The following is a 27349-nucleotide window of genomic DNA, read 5'->3' as shown; positions in this document are numbered from 1 at the left end:
CGATTTGTTTGAATGAAAATCGGTTTTCTTTTTAACATCCGCCGACGCTCCCCTCTGAGCTTCCGTAGTTCCGAATGAGCTCAGCCCTCCCCTCGCGCGTTTGCCATATAGTGTTTGGCCGATAGACGATGCCTGATAGACATCATGATGTTAAAGGCCTAACGTTACTTCGTTTTTGTACGCAAACGCGCAGCCTTTCAAAGTATACTCCATTTGAAGTTGTACGCGAACTCTAGAAAGCTTCAACCATGTTCAGTGTCTGCTCTATTTTTCCCCATTAAGTCATGACTGATAACATGAGCGTCCGTTGTTGCAGTCCCAGCTATTTTGATGTCCGTCTCTTTTCAACTGTGGAACAACGGCCATGAACATGTGGAAAAACTGATTACTGTTAAATAACTTCAGTGCGTCCTGAGCATCCCTGCGCTCGTGATCCCATTTGCGACTGAAAACTACTGCGTGCGACTATGAACATATTTAGGAGCACCAGTTACTGACCCGATCAGCATATTTGTGTTTGTGCTGAGGGAGCTTTAACTGTATCTAACCTACTTGCGTGTTTTTGCAGCGTTGAGTAATGTATCACATAACCAAAGAAGTGTAGACAGTGCATGCATCTCTTATTTACACAGTGTAAGGAGCTTTGTTGATTATAATGCAGTTTTGTGAGATCGCGATTAACTAAAATGAGTGACAGCTTTTAATGATTATTAAGAGAGTTTGCAAATGTGATATTGATTTAATACAACAGTTCATTAAACAAGAAGTTAATATTAAATGACTTCTTGTCTGACTACAAAACTATTGCCTTATTTTTGCTTTATTTCATCAGCGAAAATAGTTTCAAACAAAGCCTGAGCCAAGCCGCAGCGCATCTCCATTCAAACACAGCGGTGTTTCGTTTATGAATGAACTGCGTTTTTAAACAAATCTAGTGAGTCAATGATTCAATTACCCATTCATAAAGACAGTCTACTTCATTCCTGAATGAATCATCCGTTCGAACGAGTCAATTAAATGAATGATTCAGTCATCAAATCATTGACATACCGCCACCTACTTTAGTTTCATTTTTAAGTATCTTTTCTGTTATTTAAATCATTTACCCCCAGTTTCACAGACAAGGTTTAAGATTAGTCCCAGACTAAAATGTAATTCTGAGTTGTTTCAAATGAAATAAACTTGCACTGATCTTAAAAAATATCAGTGCCTTTTTGTCTCAAGATGCACTCCAGTAATGTTTTTTTTCTAAGGCATGTTAATAAAAAGTCCTAATTGAACTATGGCCTAATCCTGGTTTAGTCTAAGCTCTGTCTGTGAAACCAGGCCTTAATATTTCTACATTCAAAATTGTATATTTAAAACATTAACCTCAACATGAATTTATTAATTTAATTGCACTTATGCAACCTCTGAGCCTCATTAAACATCTGAAAATACACCTACAAGCCACTTGTGTTCTTCTGTGCCACCTCTGTAGTACAAATTTATTTCTTAAATACTGATTTCATTTGAATGGTATCTTATTCTACTTGTTTTTATTCTGTTGTTTTCATTAGAAATGATAAAAAGCTTATTAATATATATTTTTTAATTTGACAAAAGATAACATGCTTAATAAAGTTAGAAAAATGCCATTACAAAGGTAAAAACTAAATTCCCTGTAAATTACTTTGAGTCAAATATCACCTCGTAATGGGAAGGTTAATTTTTGATCAGAATTTTAAATTTTTTAATTGATGCGCTCCTAAAAAGAAAAGCGCACTTTTTACTATGGCAGGGCCTGCCATCTTGTCTTTTTGGCTTGTTGTTCCTGATTGCACTTTAACCCCAAGGGGGGAATCCAGATTAAATCCCAGAAGGGAAACTCAAAACAAAATGAAGTTAAAACTTGTTTTGAACAATTTCTTCTGCAGATTGATTTTAAGACTCCGTATGACTCCGTTTTTAAGGTGCAAACAGTCAACTGAGCACTAAGGCCGCATTTACACTGCACGGTTAAAGTGACCCAATTCCGATTTTTTTCCTCCCATATGGCACAGATCGGATATGGCCCACAACAGTGTAAGCAGGAAAAAAAAAAAAAAAAATCACATGGATTCCGATATTCTCCGATCGGTTTCAGGCCTCATTCATGTGTGGAAATAAATCAGATATGAATCAGATGTGTGCATTTGCGCCTGCCGTGTAAGTGGACAAATCGGGTATTCCCCTGTAAATGCGTCATTGAAAAGTGATTTTTTTTTTTTTTTTTTTTTTACATTTCGCGGTACAGACATACCTGTAACAAATTAAACATCTCTTGTTGAGCAGCAGAGTATTAATTTAGTTCGTTTGTGTTAAATAAAAGGCGATCTGACGCTGAAATGTGTTGCTTTTGAAATCACCCTGAGTGCTCATTGCTGCTGTTGTCAGACGAGCGCTTAAGTCCCATTCGTTACATTGAAACCACAAAATAAAATGCACACAAACATGTCCTGCCTTTGATATACAATCACTGATGAATGCATTTGGTTTTAATTATAAAAAAAAAACACAGACAATGTGACATGCTTAACAATATCTACCAACTGAGTATTAATCCACTCGCAAGCTCTCAGCGGGGCTGCGTACATCACTGTCCTGAAGAATTTGTTCTAAGCTACATAATTCTTTTGATGTATAGATGTAACTATTGCATTAAAAATGTTTCTATATGAATTTTATGTCAATAAATTAAACTCAATGTACTATTCAAATTGATTTGTTATGTCATATGCGCTATTTTTGGCTTGTTTCACACAAGTGCAGGGTAAAATGCACACATCGGATACGGGTCACTTTTAAAAGAAATGTAAGCACGTCATCTAAAAAAAAAATCGGATAGTCAAAATCAGAATTGGTCATCAAGACCTGCAGTGTAAATGCAGCCTAAATGTCATAAGTATATGTCAGTGCATCACAGTCCCACTTGGAAAGTCATTCATCGGCGTCTCATTTCTCACACCACTGATCATCCCATTGGTTACCTGTTTTGGTAGCTATAATAGGTGCCATCTCTGGAGATAGTACAGAGCTGTTTGCCATAGCAGCAAAGCGTCTGAGGTGAAAACTCGTACTGTGGAGACAGAGAAAAAGCCATTGTTAAAAGCAACTTATTTAACTTATTCTATTTTAGCACTTTTAACAATTTTTTATTTTTATATTTTGTTTAAATTTTTAAGATCACGTTTTAGTGATTTGTTACATCCTTTTGTCAGTTTTAGTGATGCACTAAAATTATTTTTTTTTTTACACAAACCAAATTTAAAGTTTAAATGTAGCTGAAAAATTCAAGTTTAATAATATTTTTTTCTTATTAATTTAACAAGCAACACTGAAAAACTGAGTTGTATATTTGCATTTAAGTTGTTTTTATATAAACAGTGTATATAAACTGTATATAAATATAAACAGTGGTGTCATAAATTTTTTTACATATTACTTCATTGACAGATTGACAATGAAGACAAGTTTAAGTGAAACGTTTGAATTTGAAAGCTTAGATTTTGTTTTATATCAATAGTAAAAAAAAAGCACAAATCTTAATCCGATTAATTGGATAGTGCTCTACAAATATTGTTTAGTGAAGTTTATTCATGCATCAACTGAAACGGCATAGAATTAAAAAAATCTTGGTTCATCAAAATGAAGATTGATTATAACCATTCAATCGTCAATGACTTTGGCCCGAAACTAGAAATTAAGTTTTGGCTGAATATTTTTGGTTACCAAACCACTCTTTTCCTTGAGGAAGAAGCTCCAATTCTCACCTTGCGCCCACAGCAGTATCCCAGACTTTGCATGACGGGGTCAATTTCCTGCTCGAACACCTCGGCCAGCTTCGAGCAGTACTTGTACACTCGAGATGTTTTGCGGTTGTAGAGCCAGGCATTGTTGAACATCAGCCAAATGTCGTCAACATACTGCCAAGGCTCCTGGTACTGCCCAGTGTCCAGCTTCCTCTTGATGGTGGAAAGGTCAATTGGGTTCTTTACAATGTCAAAGTAGTCCTGGGAGAAAAAACAACAAATACATTACACAAATAATCATCAAATACATGGTGATTACACTGCCCTATATAATATTTGATGAATGGATGGAAAACTTTTATTGATATTTAAAAAAAACATATATTTTTTTAACTTGGCATACTATAATACTGGGCAAAATCTGCTTTTTTACAAGATGCAGAGTCATTTTATCTAATATATTTCGAGAGACATCCATAAAATGTTAGCCCAATAAATAGTTGTAGGGGATTTACCGGAATGCCCAGGAGAGTGGGATCAACTGGCTGGCGGAAGGGCAAGGACTCTGGGTCTTGACGATACAGAGCTTCTAATGTAGGCATCAGCGCCTGTCTGAGCTCCTCCGGCTTGAAAACTGTAACAAATCATTATGTTATGCGACTAATCAATTTCCAGATATTACTGATTGTGGTTTCGATGTTTTCAGAATATCGTTTTACTTTTCTTGCGTGACTGGGCGGATTGACTGGATGGTGTGGTGCTGTTGGACACTTCCTCCTCTTTCGGCTCAGTCTTTGTCTCTGGTTTCTTCTCCTCCGTCTCCATCGGTTCCTGTTTAGGTTCTACAGACACTGGCTGCTCTTTTACTTGAGGAGGTTTGACATCTTCATCCTAATGAACAACATGAATTATGTTTAGATCTTTATTAAAGACTGTGTCATTTGAATTAAGTCACGAGACAATGAAATATTCAGAAACTAGAGAATGAAGAGTTAAAAACTGGCATTAGAGCTAGCAAGACAAATCAGTTGAAGAGTTTCAACAAATAAATTCAATAATAGATATGGCAATATAAAATTCAGAGACCATGAATCTCTTCAATGAAAAAAACAAAAACAAAAAAAAACAAATCAAGAAATGTATACTGCAAAGAAATACAGAATCGTTCAAAAGTTAGGTGTTGATAATATTTTGTTTGTGAAAGAAGTCTCTTCTGCTTACCGAGGCTGTATGTTTTTGATCAAAAATACAACAAAAAACTTTAAATGTTATTACAACTCAAAATAAGTTTTCTATTTGAATCTATATTCAAATGTCATTTTTTTTCTGTGACGCAAAGCTGAATTTTCAGCATCATTATCATGTCACATGATCCTTCAGAAATCAGTCTAATATGCTGATTTGCTGCTCAAGGAAATAGTTCTTATTATTATCAATGTTGAAAACAGATTCTTTTTTCAGGATTCTTTGAATAGGATCCTTCGAATGAATTGAATGAATGAATGACCAGGAAGTTCAAAAGCACAGCACTTGTTTAAAATAAATCTTTAGTAACATGTCTTTACTGTTACTTTTGATCAATTTAACGCCTCTTGCTGAACAAAAATAGCAATTTCTTAGTAATATTAATTCACTATTTTCTAACTTTTCAATGGTAGTTTAAAACTGTCAAGAAACACAACCAAATAAAGTCAAGAATTTCTGAACCATTTTTAAGCCAATTTTGTCACACCTCCATCTTGATATCGGGCCGCTTCTTCCCAGAGTCAAAGTCCTGCTCGTCGTCTTGATGCTCAGTTTTGGGTTCAGCAGCAGGGTAGTCGGGGGGCAAAGCTTGCTGGGAGTGAGTCTCGGCCACGGATGCAGGCGTGGGAACTCTATCAACGCTAGCAGCCATCTGAGAGAGCTAACGGACAGAAAAATGAGGAAGGACATGAGTTAAGGGTGTCATGGCTTACAACTGCAATCGAGGCTGTGTTTTCATGGCGATCCTCACCGGAGTGCTGGGCTGTTGCGCTTGCACAGAGGTGGGCTGCTGCATCTGCAGGGAGGGCTCGGGCTGGGGCTGCAGGGGCGTGAGCGGCTGGGAGGGTGCGGGGGAGGAGCCCAGGGCTGAGGGAGGGCGGGGCAAGCCGCTGGGAATGTGGGTGGGCGTGACGTGGCCCCCGGCCGAGGCCGGCGTGGAAGGCTGGGTCTGGAGTGCCTGTAGGTTAGCTGCAGCTGATGGGGTAGAGGCGGAGGGCGGAGGAGGGGTGGAGCACAGGGCAGACGGTGTGCCCAGAGGGCCCATGGAATTCAAGGTCAGGTTAGCATTCGGCTGCTGCTGCAGACAAGAGATGGAGGGCAAACCGACTCAGATACTGCACAACAAACTATAACAGATTGCAACAGTTGGTTCCAGAGGTAAAACTCGAAAGGGAAATTGATTACTAACCCATAAACCTTTAAAGTCAGATCTACTGTGAGCTCTGAGATTGTTAATCGATGGTATATGCTTTCGTTGAACCCATCAGACCGCATTATTTCAACTTTAAAACATAAGAATTATGTTTCGTGTTTCATAGCCTGTTGAAAAACTACATTACCCATAATTCCGCAAAGAAAATTCCACCAATCAGAAAGGTGTTTAAAAATTATAAAATTATATCGGCCATCCTGCTTTCCAAAATATAGGCATCGGCTGTCAAAAAAACAAACAAAAAAAAAAAAATTAAATATCGGTCGACCACAAGTTTAGTTTATGGCTTGTAACTTTTTTTGAAAAATGAATGGAAAAAACACTTCTGGAACCATCGCTGCTGACAAAATGGGCAGGCACTAATGCACTCTATGACAGGAAGACAAGAAGTGTTTGTGGTCTCTTATGAACACCCAAGCAACACCACAAACAATGAAACTAATGAAGATGTAGCAATTCTGACTCCTCACCTGTGGGACAGTCTGCCCCGACTGCTGAGCCAGGTTTACATTCACATTCATGCCCCCGGCTGAGGCAGGGAATTGTGTCTGGTTCATGAACTGGTTCTGGTTGGGCGTATGGCCCACCATGTTGTTAGCATGGCCTCCCATCATTGCTGGTGCCTGTGGCAACCTGGAGGGAGACATGCCCATCTGCAAAAGAATGAAGATAAATTAGATTTGAGCCACAAAAGTATGTTTGACACAACATGAGTGATAAAGCTATCGATAAGTTTACTTTCTAGTGAAACAAGCTAGTTTTTGTAAATACAAATCCAAAATGGTGCACAACTCAAGAATAAATATAAAAAAAATATAAAATTCCCAAACTGGAATCACTTCATGCTGCTCACCACTGGAACGGTACCCATGCCCATCTGAGGGGGGTGAGTCATAGGGGACACAGCCCGAGGAGCTCCCACCGGTGACTGAGACATCTGCACGTTCTGCATGGTCACAGGGTTGAACTGGCCCATCCCTGAAGAGCATGATTAAAAAAAAAAAAAAAAATATATATATATATATATATATATATATATATATATATATATATATATATATATATATATATATATATATATATATATATATATATATATATATATATATATATATATATATATATATATATATATATATATATATATAAAACAGCTAAAGAGTTTTCCGTTCAATGGGAGATTGAAGCTTTTGGGTAATTCCTGTGCTACCAGTATGACCTGCCCAACTGCTTTTATCCTACTCAAGTCAACATAAAACAGCATCCACAATCTATTTCAATTCTGTAATATGACATTTCAGAGTGCAAATAATTGGTTTTTGCCAATATTGCCAAAAATGATTCAATTAAGGTTGACCTCAAATGCATGGCCAAAAGGCTGCTGTTTTCAGAGATGAAGTTATTACATTCTGCCAAAAAGGAATCACATATGATATAGAAGTATGTACACTACTGTTAAAGTCAGTGAGTAGTGATGGAGTAATGATGCTGAAAATTCAACATTGTATTACAGAAATAAATTACATTTTAAAATACATTCAAATAGAAACAGTTATTTTAAACTGCATTTCATAATATTGCTGTTTTTACTGTAGTTTTATTTAAAATAAATAGAGCCTTGGTGAGCATTAGATACTTCTAAAAAACTTAAAGGGGTCTGACGTTGCTAAAAAGAACATTATTTTGTGTATTTGGTGTAATGCAATGTGTTTATGCGGTTTAAGGTTAAAAAAACACATTTTCCACAAAACATACAGTGTTGCTCCTCTATGCCCCGCCTTTCTGAAACGCGCCGATCTTTACAAAGCTCATCGTTCTGAGAAGCCAGGCGTGCTCTGATTGGCCAGCTATCCAGTGCGTTGTGATTGGCCGAATACCTCAAGCATGAGACGGAAATGTTACCCGCCCCCCCCTTACCGTATTGCAATGCCTTGTCCCGGCGCGACGACACAAAAGCAAAACCCATTATAAACGAGGCATTTGTTGCACCCAGTGGGGACATAATTACTGATTATAATTACTCATATGGTCTTTTTATGTAAACATTACCATGTCTGCATTTGTGATCAGAGAAACGACAAACAAGCACTACTCTACACTGCTCAAAACTCGCGTTTAAACAGTCAGTAGCAGAAACGTACTTACAGGCTGTGAGTCAGAAGCGCCAGACTGTCCTTGCAAAGTTGGAATTGCCCCACTTTATGGAAACAGCCTTTGTGCAAGCCAGCATTGTAGGCTACTATTCCAGGTTCAGGAAATAGTCCTCCGTAAAATGCACTGCACACACTCTAATAATTGCGTTGTACTGTTCTGGAACAGTGTTTGTAAATACAAATTAACCACTGATTTCTAGTTGTGTCCTCTTTTGGAAGCCCAAACAAAGATCTTTCGCTTTCACAATGAGAAACAGCGTCTCCACAACATGGTGCCGGCAGCAGCAACAATACAACAGCGAGAAATAAAAGTTACGCCGCCTTTCACTGCGTATACATTTGGACGGTGTTTTGCAAATCTTCCCACACCGTGACGCAGACATGTCGGGGCGTGTTTAAATGAGCCATTTTTGGGGGGCGTGGCAGAGTCTTAACTTTTATAAAGAATATCTCTTTGGTTTTGAGACTTTAGTCTTTGCAATTTCAGGGATCTTATCTATGCACAAACAGCTTGTAACACTCCAAAGAGAAAGGAAAACTTGTAATCGCATCATATAACCCCTTTAACCTCAAACTTTTGAACGGCAGTGTGTATATACAGTCAGGTCCATAAATATTGGGACATCGACACAATTGTAACATTTTTGGCTCTATACACCACCACAATGGATTTAAAATGAAACGAACAAGATGTGCTTTAACTGCAGACTGTCAGCTTTAATTTGAGGGTATTTACATCCAAATCGGGTGAACGGTGTAGGAATTACAACAGTTTGCATATGTGCCTCCCACTTGTTAAGGGACCAAAAGTAATGGGACAACTGGCTTCTCAGCTGTTCCATGGCCAGGTGTGTGTTATTCCCTCATTATCCCAATTACAATGAGCAGATAAAAGGTCCAGAGTTCATTTCAAGTGTGCTATTTGCATTTGGAATCTGTTGCTGTCAACTGTCAAGATGAGATCCAAAGAGCTGTCACTATCAGTGAAGCAAGCCATCATTAGGCTGACAAACAAAACAAACCCATCAGAGAGATAGCAAAAACATTAGGCGTGGCCAAAACAACTGTTTGGAACATTCTTAAAAAGAAGGAACGCACCGGTGAGCTCAGCAACACCAAAGACCCGGAAGATCACGGAAAACAACTGTGGTGGATGACAGAATAATTATTTCCCTGGTGAAGAAAACACCCTTCCCAACAGTTGGCCAGATCAAGAACACTCTCCAGGAGGTAGGTGTATGTGTGTCAAAGTCAACTATCAAGAGAAGACTTCACCAGAGTGAATACAGAGGGTTCACCACAAGATGTAAACCATTGGTGAGCCTCAAAAACAGGAAGGCCAGATTAGAGTTTGCCAAACGACATCTAAAAAAGCCTTCACAGTTCTGGAATAACATCCTATGGACAGATGAGACCAAGATCAACTTGTACCAGAGTGATGGGAAGAGAAGAGTATGGAGAAGGAAAGGAACTGCTCATGATCCTAAGCATACCACCTCATCAGTGAAGCATGGTGGTGGTAGTGTCATGGCGTGGGCATGTATGGCTGCCAGTGGAACTGGTTCTCTTGTATTTATTGATGATGTGACTGCTGACAAAAGCAGCAGGATGAATTCTGAAGTGTTTCGGGCAATATTATCTGCTCATATTCAGCCAAATGCTTCAGAACTCACTGGACGGCGCTTCACAGTGCAGATGGACAATGACCCAAAGCATACTGCAAAAGCAGCCAAAGAGTTTTTGAAGGGAAAGAAGTGGACTGTTATGCAATGGCCAAGTCAATCACCTGACCTGAATCCGATTGAGCATGCATTTCACTTGCTGAAGACACAACTGAAGGGAAAATGCCCCAAGAACAAGCAGGAACTGAAGACTGTTGCAGTAGAGGCCTGGCAGAGCATCACCAGGGATGAAACCCAGCGTCTGGTGATGTCTATGCGTTCCAGACTTCAGGCTGTAATTGACTGCAAAGGATTTGCAACCAAGTATTAAAAAGTGAAAGTTTGATTTATGATTATTATTCTGTCCCATTAGTTTTGGTCCCTTAACAAGTGGGAGGCACGCATGCAAACTGTTGTAATTCCTACACCGTTCACCTGATTTGGATGTAAATACCCTCAAATTAAAGCTGACAGTCTGCAGTTAAAGCACATCTTGTTCGTTTCATTTGAAATCCATTGTGGTGGTGTATAGAGCCAAAAATGTTAGAATTGTGTCGATGTCCCAATATTTATGGACCTGACTGTATGTATATTTGTATGCATGTATGCGTGTGTGTGTGTCTATGGGTGAAAAACGAGCAATTGTGAAGCTGAGAGGAGATGAAAAATCAATCGAACTATTTCACAAACATTGGCAATAGCAAGTACAACCATTTGGAATCTCCTGAGGCAGAACGAAACCACTGTAACCAAGTAACACCTCAAACGGGTAGATCAAGGAAAACATCTGCAGTTGATGACAGAAACATTGTGACAGCTGTAAAGAAAGACCCTAAAACAACTGTTAGTGACATCAGCAACAACCTCCAGAGGGCAGGAGTGAAGGTATCACAATCTACTGTTCGCAGAAGACTTCATGAACAAAAGTACAAAGGCTACACCAGAAGATGCAAACAACTCATTAGCAAGAAGAATAGGAGACGAGCATCAAAAAAAGGTTTTATGGACTGATTTTATGGACCAAAGTGATGGAAAGGCTAAAGTTTGGAGAAAGAAAGGATCTGCTCATGATCCCAAGCATACAATCTCATCTGAAACACAGTGTACACAGGTGTACATTATAGTACATATTACACAAGTAATGTAATGGCTTGGGCTTTCATCGCTTCTTCTGGGACAGGCTCATTAATCTTCATTAATGATGTAACATGATGGCAGCAGCAAAATTAACTCAGAAGTCTACAGAAATATTTTGTCTGACAATTTACAGAAAGATGCAACCAAACTGATTGGGAGATCCTTCATCATGCAGCAAGATAATGTCCCAAAACATAGTGCCAAAACAACAAAGGAGTTCATCAGGGGCAAGAAGTGGAAGGTTTTAGACTGGCCAAGTCAATCTCCACACTTAAACCCTGTAGAGCAGGGGTTTTCAACCTGTGGGGCGCCCCCCCCCCCCCCCAAGGGGGCGCCAGCACCTGTCAAGGGGGGCGCGAGCATCAATTAATTCAGAGACATTGCCTTGAAGATTTATGAATACGAGCTTTCAAATCTTCAGCCATCCGCTAGGGGGCAATCTGACTCTCGCTGTTAGGCGACAGTGAAAATGGTATAAAATGATTTGCGGTTAGTCATGTCAGAAATCCAACCATGGATTGGCATGTTGTTATCTCAGAAACAGGCTCAGCCATCACACTGAATCAGGTAAGCTGGTTATATGTTTATGTTTCTTAATGCTACGCACTGGAATCGCAGCAAACAATATGTGAATGATGTTCGCACACTTTGGGCTCGCGCGGCGGGGGGGTGCTGGGGGGGCGCGAGTGAAATTAGACAAACTTGGGGGCGCGCATGTCCTAAAAGGTTGAAAACCCCTGCTGTAGAGTATGCATTTTACCTGCTAAAGAAGAGACTGAAGGGAGTAACCCCCCAAAACTGAAAGAGGCTGCGGTGAAAGCCTGGAAAAGCATCACAAAAGAAGAATGGAAAAGTTTGGTGATGTCAATGGGTCACAGGATTGATGCAGTTATTGAAAGCAAAGGGTTTGCAACTAAATATTAACACTTTTTCACTTTAATCTCTTAGTTCGGTCTGTTCCAATACTTTTGGTAACATGAAAAATGGGTGGGTTCAAACAAAAGGTGCTATCTTCTAAGTTGTGTATCCGATCCAGATGAAAATACCTGTAAATAAAAGCTGAAATGTTACTCTCATCTCATATTCATCTTTTGATGTCAAACCCACCCAAATGTTTTCAGTCTACAACAAAAATAAAGGAATTGGCCTTACTGTTCCAATACTTTTGGAAGGCACTGTATATACATATACATATATACAGGGCCTAAAATTAACACTCGCCAAGCGCCAAATGAGAGTAAAAATCAGCAATGGCGAGTACATGTAACAGTGTCAGTCGCCAGTTGGCGGGTACAACTTTTACGAAATATTACAATGCAATGTAGTGAAAACAACAGCCAGTTTTTAAAAATATTCACTGTTTTTGACACGCGAATAAAAATCTTTTCCGAAGACGAGTTCATCATGATTAGCTGTTCATAAGTGACAAGATCGAATCAAATAATAGCAGTGCGATGGCCAGCCTGTCCCCTGGTTGCGCATGCGCTGATTTGTGACTGCGTGTTTTGAGTTTGAGCTCCGTCAACTTGATTCTTTATCGTCTATTTTATACACTATCATTTTTGTTTCTATAACGTGTGAATATATCCCCTATAGCATTCTAAAACAAAACCAATCAGAGCGCCTTGTTATCACTAGTTTTATTTTGATTTCTCGAGTCTGCTATTAGCTTATAGCCCGTTAGCATTGGCTGCCGCTAATACTTTATTCACACACATTACCATTGTTTCACTGTTACTTGCTTAAATGGCAGATTTGTGTCTACCTTTGAGTGCAGGTGAGGACACGTTCGAGCTGCATTCGGTGCAGCTGGAGCTGGAAGCCATGGAGAAGCAGATCCGCGACCTGGTGGAGAAGCAGGCCCAGCTGAGAGAGCAGAGAGCCACGCTGGAAACATCCCGGGCTGACGCTCACAAGTCCGGGGTAAGTATACAGCACGCTGCTAACACTCCCACCACCTCTACACCGTGTGTTTCTCTGCACAGACCCTGTGCACCCAGGACGCGATCTTCCCAGATGTCCTTCACACCAGCGCCGGGATGCCACGGAACCTGGGAGCACCATCAGCGGAAGACGCGAGCCAGGCCCCGGGCGACGACCTCTCCCCCTCCGCCCTTCAAGATCTCCACCCGGAACCGCTTCGCTCCCCTCCACGTGACGGAATGCGACACTGTGACTGTCGGAGACTCCATCGTCTGGCACGTCCGTGCTACGTTAGCTGAAGGTAAAGTGCACACTCACTGTTTCCCCAGTGCTCGTGTTCTCGATGTTTCTGCGCAGATACCCGCGATCCTGAAGGGCGATGAGAGCATCGGTGCTGTCGTGCTGCACGCGGGGGTTAACGACACCAAGAGAAACTGCTCTTTGTTAATAATTGGAATCTTTTCTGGGAGCGTCCTAGGTTTTTCCGTGCTGATGGCCTGCACCCCAGCAGAGTCGGAGCGGAACTCCTGTCGGACAACATCTCCAGGACGCTACGCTCCATCTGACTTGTAAGCCAATTCTCAAATAACTGCTATGATGACTTTTGTTCTACCCACTTAAAAGATAGAAGTACTTGCGTTGTCCAATCTATACAGACTGTGTCTGTTTCCCAAATAATGAGGTCAAAATATAAATTTAATGCAGGATCTAGAAAAAATCTGATCGTGATTAAACCAGAAAAACGCAAAATAAATGAACAAAAACAATTTTTAAAGCTTGGGCTCCTAAATATTAGATCACTCGCACCCAAAGCAGTTATTGTAAATGAAATGATCACAGATAATAATTTTAATGTACTCTGCCTGACTGAAACCTGGCTTAAACCAAATGAATATTTTGGTCTAAATGAGTCTACTCCACCAAGCTACTGTTATAAACATGAGCCCCGTCAGACTGGTCGTGGCGGCGGTGTGGCAACAATATATAGTGATATTCTCAATGTTACTCAGTAAACAGGATACAGGAGGTTTAACTCATTCAAAATACTTCTGCTTAATGTTACACTGTTAGATATGCAAAATAAATCTCTCCTGTCTCTTGCTCTGGCTACTGTGTATAGACCGCCAGGGCCATATACAGATTTCCTAAAAGAATTTGCAGATTTCCTCTCAGATCTATTGGTTAATGTTGATAAACTGCTAATTGTCTGAGATTTTAACATTCACGTTGATAATACAAATGATGCGTTAGGACTTGCGTTTACTGACCTAATAATCTCTTTTGGAGTCAAGCAAAACGTCACCGGGCCCACTCATCGTTTTAATCATACGCTAGATTTAATTATATCGCATGGAATTGATCTTACGGATATAGATATCGTACCTCAAAGTGATGATGTTACTGATAATTTCCTTGTATCGTGCTTGCTGCGTATTACTGATATTAGTTATATGGCTCCTCGTTATCGTCCGGGCAGAACTATTGTTCCAGCCACCAAAGACAGATTCACAAGTAACCTGCCTGATTTATCTCAACTGCTCTGTGTACCCATAAATACACATGAACTAGACGAAATGACTAGCAACATGGGCACTATCTTCTCTAATACATTAGAAGCTGCACCCCTCAAATTGAAAAAGGTTAGAGAAAAACATACTGCGCCATGGTACAACAGTTATACCCATTCTCTCAAGAAAGAAACTCGTAATCTTGAGCGCAAATGGAGAAAAACTAACTTGGAAGTTTTTAGAATTGCCTGGAAAAACAGTATGTCCAGCTATAGACAGGCTCTAAAAGCTGCCAGGGCAGAGCATATCTGCAAAATCATAGATAATAATCAAAACAATCCAAGGTTCTTATTTAGCACAGTGGCTAGATTAATAAATAAACAGACGCCGCCCGATCTAAATATTCCCTCACAGTTAATAGTAATGACTTTATGAATTTCTTTACTGATAAAATAGATAACATCAGAAATACAATAACAAATGTATATTCTACTGCGTCTAGTATTTCAGCTTCATTCATCGCACCCAAAGAAAAACTGCAGTGCTTTACAAATATAGGACAGGAAGAGCTAACTTATCAGTGCATCTAAACCAACAACATGTTTATTAGATCCTGTACCCACTAAACTACTGAAAGAGTTGTTACCTGCAGCAGAAGAACCGCTTCTCAATATTATTAACTCATTGTTATCTTTAGGTCACGTCCCAAAACCATTTAAGCTGGCGGTTATTAAGCCTCTTATTAAGAAACTAGATTCTAATGGCAAATTACAGACCCATTTCAAATCTTCCGTTTGTCAAATTTTAGAAAAAGATGCGTCTGCTCAATTGTGTTCCTACTTGCAAAAAAAGATCTCTATGAAGAATTTCAGTCAGGTTTCAGGCCTCACCATAGTACAGAAACTGCACTTGTTAAAATTACAAATGACTTCTTGCTTCAGACCAGGGCTGCATCTCATTGCTAGTAGTACTTGATCTTAGTGCTGCGTTCGACACTATAGACCAGGGGTGTCCAAACTACGGCCCGCTATCACTCCTGTGGCGGCCCGCGAGGGATTTTTAAAAACATGATCCGAATCTGCAGAGGTGGGCAAACTACGGGCGTTTTCATCCAGTCCGTGAGGCAGTTGTTCCAATATGCAATATCAGTAAAATCCAATAGATGGCATGGCGCTGTAGCCTGTAGTGCAGTATATAGTCCCCGATTTACACTGTCCCGCCGCTCCGATGCGGCCACCGAAGCTGATCGCGGCCGCTCCAGTCAATCCGCGGCACGTTTCAGAAGCGGCTCTCCGCGCGGCTTCGCCAAAGAGAGGCGCCTAGTCTACTTTTGACGGACGCCGCGTTCAAGCCGCAAAGCAAATACAAAATAAAAAGTCAAAATAGCTATATACACTATAAAACTGGCACAATAGTAAATAAGTTACGTTTTAAAAATGTGAAAGTGTTCATTTGTTTTTAAAAATGCCTTGTACTGTAACTGTTTTAAAAATGCTTAAAAGACTTTCCAAAATCAAATCAAATGCCAGTGTTATCCTCCTGCTCACAGGTGCTGTAATTTTGTGGGGAAAACATGGAAATAATTTGTCATTTTATCTCGCAAAGATATGATTTCTTCTTCTGTTTTCCACACACATTTTTATGAAAATGGATATAGTACTGTTTTCTGGATTATAAATTGCGTTTTTTTTCATCTGAAATGTGCAGCGATTTCCAAGGCGACTTGTATAACGCAATCAAGGTCAATTGCAAAGCGCGCACATTAGGATTGGTGATGAATGAGAAAATGCAAGTGAGTTTGTTTTGAGTTTGTATTGTGCATTTTCCAGCAACCACGCCGATAGTTTCAGTTTCGCTTTAAATATTTAGACTGGGCATTTGTAATATGTTTATAGTGAATGCCACTATAATTTGTGTTTGTTTTTTACTTATATTTCCGTTCTTTTTTCTATTCTGAACACTGCAAAATTTACAGGACTTTTTGTGGAGTGTAGTGAATATAAATACATGTTTCTAATGTTTGTAAACGTTAGTTTATTTTACATTATTTCTGAATGAAATTATAAAATGTGTCTTATACATCAATCGACTTGTACACCAATGCAACTTATCTGTGTGTCATAAAAGTGCTCATAAAAATAGGTAGAGATGGTACAAGAAAAGAACTGCCATGTATGTACAAGTATACATAGTACAGTAGTAAGTGAGTGTCAATTTAGAAAAAAAAAAAAAAATCAAAGCTTCATTTGTCATGAACATTATGCGGCCCCTCACTTAATGTGGAAAACTTGATGTGGCCCTCGAGTCAAAAAGTTTGCCCATCCCTGCTATAGACCATGATATACTCAGATTGATTACAAAACTATACTGGTATTCAAGGGCAGGCTTTAAGATAGTTTAGATCCTACCTGTCTGATCGCTACCACTTTGTTCATTTAAAATGGAGAGTCATCACAATTATCACCAGTAAAGTATGGAGTACCACAAGGATCTGTCCTAGGTCCTCTGCTATTTTCAATATACATGTTGCCTCTTGGTAATATTATTAGAAAATACGGGATTAGTTTTCATTGTTATGCTGATGATACTCAACTATATATCTCAACAAAACCAGATGAAACTTCTAAACTAAGCTAATAGATTGTGTAAAAAATTTAAAAGATTGGATGACCAATAATTTCCTCCTATTAAATTCAGATAAGACAGAGATATTACTTATTGGACCAAAAACAGTACACAGAATCTCTTGGATTACAATTTGCAACTAGACAGATGTACTGTCACATCCTCTAAAGTCAAAAATCTGGGTGTTATATTAGACAGCAACTTGTCCTTTGAAAATCATATTTCCCATGTTACAAAAACAGCATTCTTCCATCTTAGAAACATTGCCAAGCTTCGAAACATGCTACCTGTTTCTGATGTAGAAAAGCTAGTTCATGCATTCATGACCTTTAGACTGGACTATTGTAATGCACTGCTAGGTGGTTGTCCTGCATCTTCAATAAACAAGCTAGAAGATAGTCCAAAATGCAGCGGCTAGAGTTCTTACCAGGTCAAGAAAATATGATCATATTACCCCAATTTTACAGTCTCTGCACTGGCTACCTATTCAGTTCTGTATCATTTACAAAATATTATTACTTGCCTATAAGGCCCTAAATGGTTTAGCTCCTGCGTACCTAACTCGTCTTCTACCACGCTACAATCCAACCCGCTCCCTAAGGTCGCAAAACTCTGGACTTTTGGTAGTACCTAGGATAGCAAAGTCCACTAAAGGAGGTAGAGCTTTTTCACATTTGGCTCCCAAATTCTGGAATAGCCTTCCTGATAACGTTCGGTGTTCAGATACACTCTCTGTATAAATCTAGTTTAAAGACACATCTCTTTAGCCAAGCATTCACATAATGCATTTTATAATCTTGTACTGCAGTTATATCTGATCAAATGTACATTATTATTATTCTTTAGCTTGGGTTGAACAAATAATTTTTGCTTAGATGGAACAGCAGCTATGCTAATTATGTCTCTATTTGTTTCTCTGTTTCTGCCACGGGATTAACATCTCGTGGTAACTAGGAATTACAGAAGCTTCAGTCTGGATCCAACCCTTAAATGATCTGAGATGACCGAACACCTGAGAAAAGATAATGCCAACCACTCAGAGGACCTCAGAGGATGCCAATGCTCAGACAACATACGGAATTACCAAATTTTGCCATAAGTTAAATATATTAAGGTTCTACAATATATAAATATATTGTGGAAACTTCCCGTAGAGCTGCTTCGCAAAGATTTGTATCGTAAAATGCGCTATACAAATAAACTTGAATTGAAAACTTGAATTGAATAGACACGGTTCTAATAACTTTTGCCTGAGAAGAGATTACTGCATTTCGGAAGATTAACTTTCCTCTTCTTTATTCTTCATAACCTGAGAATGGGGCGACACATACCTGGGGTACGCTGCCTAAACGGTGCAGTGAAGTAGGCTATAGTTTGAAAGGCTGCGCGTTCTGCTGAAAGACATTCTGCTTCAGACAGCGCACCAGTAGCGCTTCAACGGACAAAAACACAGTTATTTCAAAATACGCGGTTTTGGCTAGTTACCTCGTAAACGTAGTCTTAATGAGCTATAAAGTCTTAAATGACCATAAAGAGTTTGGAGAAAATAGGATATGTGTCAGATCCGTGTCATGTGCATCAGGTTTTAAAGTGAAACCTGCTGAAGTCGGTCACTGATGTAAATCCCCAAAAAAAAAAAAAAAAAAAAAAAAAAAAAAAGAGAAATCACAAGACTGCTCTAGTTGCTAATTAACTTTTGTAGCCGAATAAAGATTAATCTGTATAGTTTATGCATATACAATTTATAGCCCTGCTGAAAAAAACAATAGAAAATGCAATGGATTTAATGGTTATAATGGGAATTGTATTGGTTTTAATGGAGACTATAATGGTGTCTACTGGTATGTGATGGATTCTATGGGTGGAATGTTAAATCCTATTGTAAAAATGCCCAAAACACACTACAAAAAGGAATTTTGTAATGGTTTTACTGAAAAAAGGTAAATGTCTTATAATGGTATTTTAATGGAAACTATTGGAATTTGATGGTTTCTATTGGGCTTCTATTGTTTTTTTTAGCAGGGAGTTTATGTGAAGATTGTTTTAAAATCACTTAATATTTCAGAGCCTATTACATGTAAAAAAATAATGGCTTTCAATTATACAGTAGGTAAAATTGATAGAAATTGCATTTAATAGAGACTATTAAAGGATTTTAATGCACGACGTGGAGGCAAAGTACCGCCTGATGCGAAGTGGAGGGTGGTTGCCTCCACGAAGTGCATTAAAATCCTTTAATGCACGGCTAGCCGTTGATTATCCAGCTTATTCCATGGTCATCTGCCAAGATATAGACAAGTTAAAACTTATATTGCTCTTTGCAGCGCAATATTTGACCGACAGGGTAAAAATTACGGTTATTTTCATCAGTTACGGCTCGTTAACGCTACCATTTTGCCAGCTTCAAATCAGATACAGAGATGAAATAGTGCAGTAAGACCACATTTATTTGAATGAATTATAGCATGTATTTCAAATAATTGTCGATTGAGAGAGAGAGAGAGAGAGAGAGAGATGACAGTTGTGTGTAAGTTACCTGCTTGCTGCATCTGTGCATCTCTCTCTACAAACAATTACTTCAAAAACAGTGATTTTATCACCTCGTTGCTGAGGAATATAATGTAGCGAAAACTTGCGAGGCGGCGTTGACAAGTTTGTGTGTGTGTGCAGCACAATCTGCGATCTCCGACCTCTCTCGCTCTCTCTCCATGTGTGTGTGTGCATGCGAGTGAGTGATGTGTGTTGGTTAGTGTGCATCAATTAAAGCAGCGCATTAATATGGAACTGTGATTAAACTGACCTGGAACTACCTGTGCAGTTAAACGAATTTAATCAACACCTGCCAGCCAATCAGAATCGAGTGTTCAGACAGACCATGGAAAATATATATATATATATATATATATATATATATATATATATATATATATATATATATATATATATATATATATATATATATATATATATATATATATATATATATATATATATACACATATAATATATGCGACTCCACCGGGCAGGGACACCGGCAAGGGATAGTAGTATCTCTTTTTATTTAATTTTTTCATTGATATGTTTATTATTGAAATGTTGTTATATGCATGTGTCAATTTTATTTAATTTCTTTATTTTCTTAAATATGTGGGTAGATAGTATTTATAGAGTTGTAACTTTTTAGTTTTAGTTACTTTTTCTTATTTGTAAGTCGCTTTGGACAAAAGTGTCTGCTAAATGACAAAAGTAAAGTAAGTAAGTAAGTATATATATATATATATATATATATATATATATATATATATATATATATACATATATATATACATATATATATATATTTTTTTTTTTTACATACACACAGAATGAAAAACCATACCTTGAGGGACCTGCATCCGGGTCAACAACTGATTTGGCACATTGGACATAGGAACAGGCCCATCTGAGGAAATAAGGCATATTTTGAGCAGCTAATCAAGAGAGCAGCCAGGGAAATCTAACAACCAGAAGATCAAAGCATTAAAAAACAAAGCCACTAACTCGGAGGCCGGATGGCTTGTCCAGGTCCCATAGTGTTGGGTTGGGGAAGTCCAGGCTGCTGAGGACCCTGAGCGCCCATTTGGGGCTTCGACAGCCTGGACTTTCTCTTCTCCTCCAGCTCCTTCTGGATCTTATATATCTTCTCAGCCAGAAAGTGGTAATACTCATCCTGGACACAAGATATTAAGAGATATAAAACATGAGTCACCTGGTGCCTTCTTACAGTCACAAAACTCCATCCTGAAAGAAGGTTGAGGCATAGCAAGAAAGTTTGTGTGCTTTACCCTGCTGTTGGCAGACTCGTACATGTCCCCTTCCACCTTACGTGCGTAAGCGACCAAGTTCTCCATGCGTCTGTCCTTCAGTGCTGCAGGGTCTGGGGTCGGGAATATGGCTTGAACTCTGTGGAGAACAAAGGGTTAAGAGAACTGCCCTTGACAAATCATGAATTTGAAACATGATGACTTCAACTCACAGCTTGTGCACTAGGTGATTCCTCAAGTCCTGAGTGACGTGCTCGTGCCAGGGCTTCTTCATGCCAGGCATTGACAGCGGCGCAGCTGTGGGCAGGTTCCCCGTGCCCATGTTCGACCCGTCTGGCATCATCTGACTGTGGGAGCAGGATAACAACATTAGTTTTTCCTTCCCAAAAACTTGCATTCTTCAAACAAAAATCAAGGAACGCACTGATGTGATGACATTTCGCTCAAAATCAGGCCAAAAATAAAATAAATATTTGTTTCAATGTAGTCCTTTGACAGTTTTTAAAATATTTTCCCCTTTTATCATCTCAGATTTTGACATTCAACCGCTTATTGCTACAGAAGTGCTGTAATATCATTCTACAATGACATTGTTTGCTCTCTTACATTGCTGGACTCTACAGATGAACATTTCCTGCTCTGCAGTGTCTGTGAGAGGTTAAAGGTGAGGGGTGAAGGTGAAGAGACTCACTTGTTGAGGGATGAGGGGAGAGAGGAATCAGAGTGAAGGTTCGTCTGATCGGCCACACCGTTACCACCGATGTTCATCTGGTTAGTGCCTGAAGACATTGTGGGAAACATTAATGGGTTACACACGGATACACAATATGAGGAACAGCATGGCATTTCAATGCAAACTGACAGCAGATACAATAAAAATCTATCATTTATAGACCGTGATGCCCTTGATGTCAATTTTGATCTTTAACCATGCATTTATCAAATTTAATTACGCAATAAAGATTCTAATGCACTTGTACATGCTTAAAGATATTTGATAAATTGCATTGAACGTAATTACGCATTAAATATTCTGATGCACTTGTGGGCATGTTTGAAGATATTTGATAAATTGCATTTAGTACATATAATTATTCAATAGACATTCTAATGCACTTGTGTGTATATTTAGTAAATGGTTCACAGTAATCAATACGATGCAAGATGAAGTTACAGAATGACAGCAGCTTTCAAGGTTAAAAATGAACATGGAACGTTGTATTGTTCGCAATAAATATTCAGCTTTTCCTCAAAAACCACTTTTTACATTTCCTTGCGAATTGAAGTTGATACCTAGTGCAGGCATGGAGCGCATCTGCTGCTGCTGGGTCTGCGTGGGCTGTTGTCCTGCGACCTGCGTCTGCGCAGCAGGCTGGTTACCGTACGGGAGGCCGAGTGCTGCGTACGCCCGCTGCATAGAGCTGGGGTCTATGTGAGTGCCGCTGCTGATGGCAGGCACAGCGGGTTGACTCGTGCCCACAGAGCCCAGCGGAGCCTGCATGCCAGTGTTAGGAGAGCTCAGCAGGGCTGCAAATAGAAGAAACCACGTTTTTTGAATCAAATCAAACTACTTTTATTCAAATATTCCAAAAGTTTTCACAGAGAGATTTTTTTTATATACACACAAATGAAAGTTGAAGCAGAAGGGATTTCGGACATCTCTATCAACAGTCAGATAAAACAAATTTTTCTCCATGTTGGAATAAAATATGTAAATCAAGTGAATTTTATATATATTTCTTTGGAAAAAAAATGGTTTTATCTGACTGTTGATAAAGAGAGATATCCGAAAACCCTTCAGCTTCAACTTTCATTTGTCCACTAAATAAAAACTTTCAAACTGGCTTTATCCATTGTTTAGATTTCTGTTCTGGAAGTGTATGCAAAATTAGTGCATAAACAATTAGAAAATTAAACATAACATTTAAGGAAATATGCAATACTAAAAAAAAGTCTACAAATCTTAATGTAACCAATCAACAGGTGAAGTACGGTGATATCTATCAGTTAATTTATCCTAGTCATCTGGGTTGTCTTACCTTGAAACAAAATAAAAATTTTTTTTTAAAAAAAATCAAGAATTATTTCTATTCGGAATAATTTCAGTCTTGCAGTAATTCCACTTGATCTGGAAACAGAAGTGATTGAAGTGGAATAGCCATTTTGCAAAGACAGAGCACTTTGAACAGCGGCAGAGAACAGAACTGCAAGAGACACTGAGAGAGCGTGCTTCTGTTGCCACTACAGGGGGATTTAAACGAGTCAGTGATCTGCTGTCCAATCAGAGAGCAGGAGCTCTGTGGGCCCCGCCCCCTGTGAAAAACCAGGGGTGGAGCCCCTCCCCCTCAGTGTCAGATTACAGTCCCGCTGCCTGCCGGAATCCGCTGCTGGTCTCATGCTTTTACATTCAGAGCCCAGCCGAGCTGCACACACGACCTACAGGTGGCAGCACTCATCTGAACGTATCCCGTATCTCAAAGCATGAAATGCAAACACATAATCAGTAGAGTAACAAACCAGAGTTAATTTTTTTTTTTTTATTAATGTAGATATTTTTATACTTTTCAAATAGTCAATTTTGTGTATCAGGGCAGAAAGGATCATTTTCATTTTCACTTTTTTTTTTTGCATTGATCAAATTGCAATGGCCCTAATAAGAGACTATATGCAGAATATTTAGTTATTTGTGAGATTCAGCCATTAACTGTACCAATTAAAATCACATGATAGTGCAAGGATCTTTTTTGTTTGATTGTTTTATATGCAGTGCTGCCATGTAGTGGCATGAAATATAACCTTGATCTATAAAAATATGATCAAAATCCTACTTGGAAAGTAAGCTCATGGAGAGAACGTATCGGTGCAGGTGATTTATTTTAAATGAGTACGACTTACGCTGCTGGTTTCTCTTGTCGCTGGCGTTTTTCAGGGGCAGACAGACAGGGCAGTCGTGCCGGGTGCAGTTCTTCCAGTGCGAGATGATCTGTCTAGAGGAGGCGCAGTGAGCCACTGAGGAAACGGAGAAAAAAATCATTAAAAATACAATACTGAGCAATCACAAACTTAAAATAATCCAAAAAACCTGAAGAATTAAAAACCTGAATAAAAATGAGGAATAATGATCAACTATACGGTTGCTGGGGACGTTACAGGGTGGTTGGTTACTGGGGAAAGGAAGTATTTTCTTCAAAAACTTGGAATCTTGAAATCGCTTTTGGACATTCTGATTAGGGATGCACAATATTATCAGACTGATATCGGAATCGGCCGATAATGGCTTTAAATGTAAATATCGGCATTGGCCTGATATGAAAAATTACGCTGATATGTCTTGTTGATAAGAGGAATTGGTTTACTCGCATGTGCTCAGGGTGTGCTAGTGATCAGATCACGTCAGCAGTGTGGCTCATTCTTGAAGCAAAGTTTTGTCTGAATGACAATTAGATTAACTGTTTTGGATCGCTGCATTTAATCTGTGAAAGCATGTACAGAATGACGTGTTCGGTGTGTAATAGACTAAACAGTAATAGCACGTGCAGCGGTAGCAGTGACAGCCTCCCCCAGGTCCTAACGCCTGTTCGGTAAGGAGTTTTAATCTGTAGGGGGCGCTGTTGGCCTACTTCTAATTAAATTAAAAGTAAAATAGCCTACACAAATAACATTAAGACTGTGTTTCTGATTAAATAAAGTAGCAATTGATGTCATAAAATAATGAGTAGGTTTTTATTTAATGATCAGAAGCTATAGCTTACATGGAAAAAAAAAGATCACAAACATGACACTTGTAAATTAAATAATTTTATATGCTGATTTATTCATTAATGTGTAATGTTTTATTTTTTAAACAAATCATGAGCTCTAAAAGATTTTCAGAATATTTACAACTTCTGTTTTAGACCATCTACAAATGTTAAATCTTAAAATAAAATGTTAGGGTTAACTGCATCTTTCTGGGGGAAAAAATGCGATCGATATAGTTTATTTATAGTTATTTTCAAAGCTTCAATGTACTGTTAAACTATAATATATATATCTCTTTTTTTTTTTTTTTTATTCTAATAAGTTCTTGTTAAAAACTGACCAAAATTAAAAATATTTTGCTTATAATTTCTGCACAGGAGAGTTGGTGTTATTTCCAAACAAAAGGAAATATATCGGTTTCGGCATCGGCCAAAATTAGGTGGAAAATATCGGCATATCGGATATTGACAAAAATCTAATATCGTGCATCCCTAATTCTGATATTAGAATAAAATGACATGCTAAGGTAGCAAAATTGTTTGTTTTGAAACACCACCCATGCCTATGGTAACATTCTACATTGTAAAATGCAAAAAACTATTTGAACTTCACACTTCAAGTCATACAGGTTTTTGAAATTTTATATAATGGTAAAAAAGAAAAGAAAAAAAAAAGAAAAAAAAAAATCACATTTCAGCTTAATAAATGATTATATATATGTTAAAAATAGTGGTCGACCAATATTTGGAATTTTTTAAATATCGACACTGGCCGATAAGTTTTTTTGTTTGGCCGATGCGTTCAAGGCGGGACTTTTATTTTGACAGCGCTGAGAACACAGCTCTCACATTCTCCCTCTTGTTCGCCATCGTTGTTAACAGTTCTGTCTAATACAGATAGAAGTCTGTCTAATAATCAGATAGAACGGTCAAACAAAGGAATTAAAATGTATACAAAAAGTATTATAACGATTGCTTTTATATTATTAGTAATAGAAAGGCAAAGATTATAAAACTTTCTCGTTTGCCGTCAGCATTCAGCAAATACGCATTTATATCATTTAAACAAATCTTTGAATGACTAATGAACATTTCTCACAAACCTTGCAAACTTTCGTCAGATTCAGCTGAGAGATCTTATAAAGTGTGCATTTGTATCCTGCATGATCGCGTGTTCTCTGCGTGACGGTCGTGTGTGAAAACAACCAGCCTATAATGTTAAAAATCCATCAACTCTTTTTTTTTATAAAACCTATAAATCATGAACAGTCTCTCCAAAAGAACTGTTTCAGATTCTCCCTCTGTTCACGTCACCGAGGGGAAAAAGTCCCGCCCATTTGTGACGCTCTCTGCCCTATTAGCATAAACAAAGCCCTGAGTGAGAAGCTGCGGTCCGCCATTATTGGAGATATATATACACAAATGTCATCGCCAAAGAGGCTTTACAAGTGTTGTGTTTTGGGATACACTAATAAACATAGGAGTCGCCATAATCTCCCCTCATCTGAGACGAGGACACTGTGGTTAAATTTAATTTTCGAAGGAAATATCCCGGAAAAAAATCGGTAACGCCCCCTTAATGTTTAGGAATCAATACCAACGCTTTGGGCGTGAACGTCAGCTCCAGAGAAAGTATCACGCGTTTGTTTTCCAAATTACCCTTCTGAAAGAGCTTCTTGGCACTCGGTAGGCTAACTGCTAAAACTATCATTGTCTCTGCCTGTTTTCACTGATGCTGCAAGTGCTATCAGAATGATCATGACTAGGAATGTGGTAGTTAAAAGTTGCGTATGAAAGCAACGTGAGTCGATCGCTTGAAGTTGTCGAGTTCATAATCAGAAGTGGGACTTATAAAGTTTGAGACAGCATGAGACCAGCTATGTTGTTATTTTTATCCTGCCGTGCTCCCCATCTGTGTAATTCATAAACACAAATTTATTATGCACAGCATAATCAGATGACAGGCTTTGAAACAGAGTACGTTTTCTGTAAAGATAACAGGCTTGTACTAAGTGGAATGTTTATTTGCAAAGGCTAGCACTGCTAATGCCAGAACTTGAGCTCTTGAAGCTCCGCCCTCTTCTCCGGGAGCACCAGCTCATTTGCATTAAAGCAACATACTCCAAATCAGCGCGTTTGGGCTCACACCCTAAAAAAGAGGCAATTTTAACAAGCTATAAAAATGTATCTGTGGGGTATTTTTGAGGCAAAATTTCACAAACACTCTACAATCACAGACTTATTTTACATCTTGTAAAAAGGGGTACAATAGGTCCCCTTTAATTAAAATAAATAAATTTGTATCGCTTTATATCTGCCACCCTGCTTTCCAAGATATCGAAATTGGTCGATCAGTATATCAAATTTTCAGAATCAGAATGAGCTTTATTGGCCAGGTGTGTTTACACTTTCGAGGAATTTGTTATAGTGACAGAAGCTCTACAGTGCAACAGAAAGACAGCAACAGGACAGGACACAGATAATAAAATAACAATAATAATATACAAATAGGCAATGTACAAAATAGCAAAAACAATATATAATATACACAATTGTGTGTGTACAGGTCTG

At 38.6% G+C, this 27349-nt stretch overlaps 1 protein-coding gene across 4 annotated transcripts in view; it reads right to left on the bottom strand.

Annotated features, from left to right (window-relative positions):
• Nucleotides 1–27349, bottom strand: part of LOC306864149 (CREB-binding protein-like) — an 84249-nt gene that overhangs the window by 11447 nt on the left and 45453 nt on the right. For 2 of the 4 annotated variants that reach the window (XM_079407891.1, XM_079407893.1), the window contains exons 5-19: nt 23934–24047; nt 22332–22565; nt 21730–21817; nt 21251–21385; nt 21060–21177; nt 20776–20944; nt 20615–20677; nt 7082–7206; nt 6699–6881; nt 5767–6093; nt 5503–5676; nt 4490–4661; nt 4286–4404; nt 3792–4031; nt 3009–3097 (exon numbers count right to left, since the gene is read on the bottom strand). In XM_079407891.1, the coding sequence (XP_079264017.1) occupies nt 3009–3097; nt 3792–4031; nt 4286–4404; nt 4490–4661; nt 5503–5676; nt 5767–6093; nt 6699–6881; nt 7082–7206; nt 20615–20677; nt 20776–20944; nt 21060–21177; nt 21251–21385; nt 21730–21817; nt 22332–22565; nt 23934–24047 (2350 nt within the window). The remainder of the gene's footprint in view (nt 1–3008; nt 3098–3791; nt 4032–4285; nt 4405–4489; nt 4662–5502; nt 5677–5766; nt 6094–6698; nt 6882–7081; nt 7207–20614; nt 20678–20775; nt 20945–21059; nt 21178–21250; nt 21386–21729; nt 21818–22331; nt 22566–23933; nt 24048–27349) is intronic. The other 2 variants (XM_079407892.1, XM_079407894.1) reach the window with 1 other exon arrangement.

This window comes from Barbus barbus (genome assembly GCF_936440315.1).
Source record: "Barbus barbus genome assembly, chromosome: 4".
NCBI lineage: Eukaryota > Metazoa > Chordata > Actinopteri > Cypriniformes > Cyprinidae > Barbus > Barbus barbus.
The sequence above is the reverse complement of the archived record's forward strand: the minus strand, read 5'-3'. Positions and strand labels throughout refer to the sequence as shown.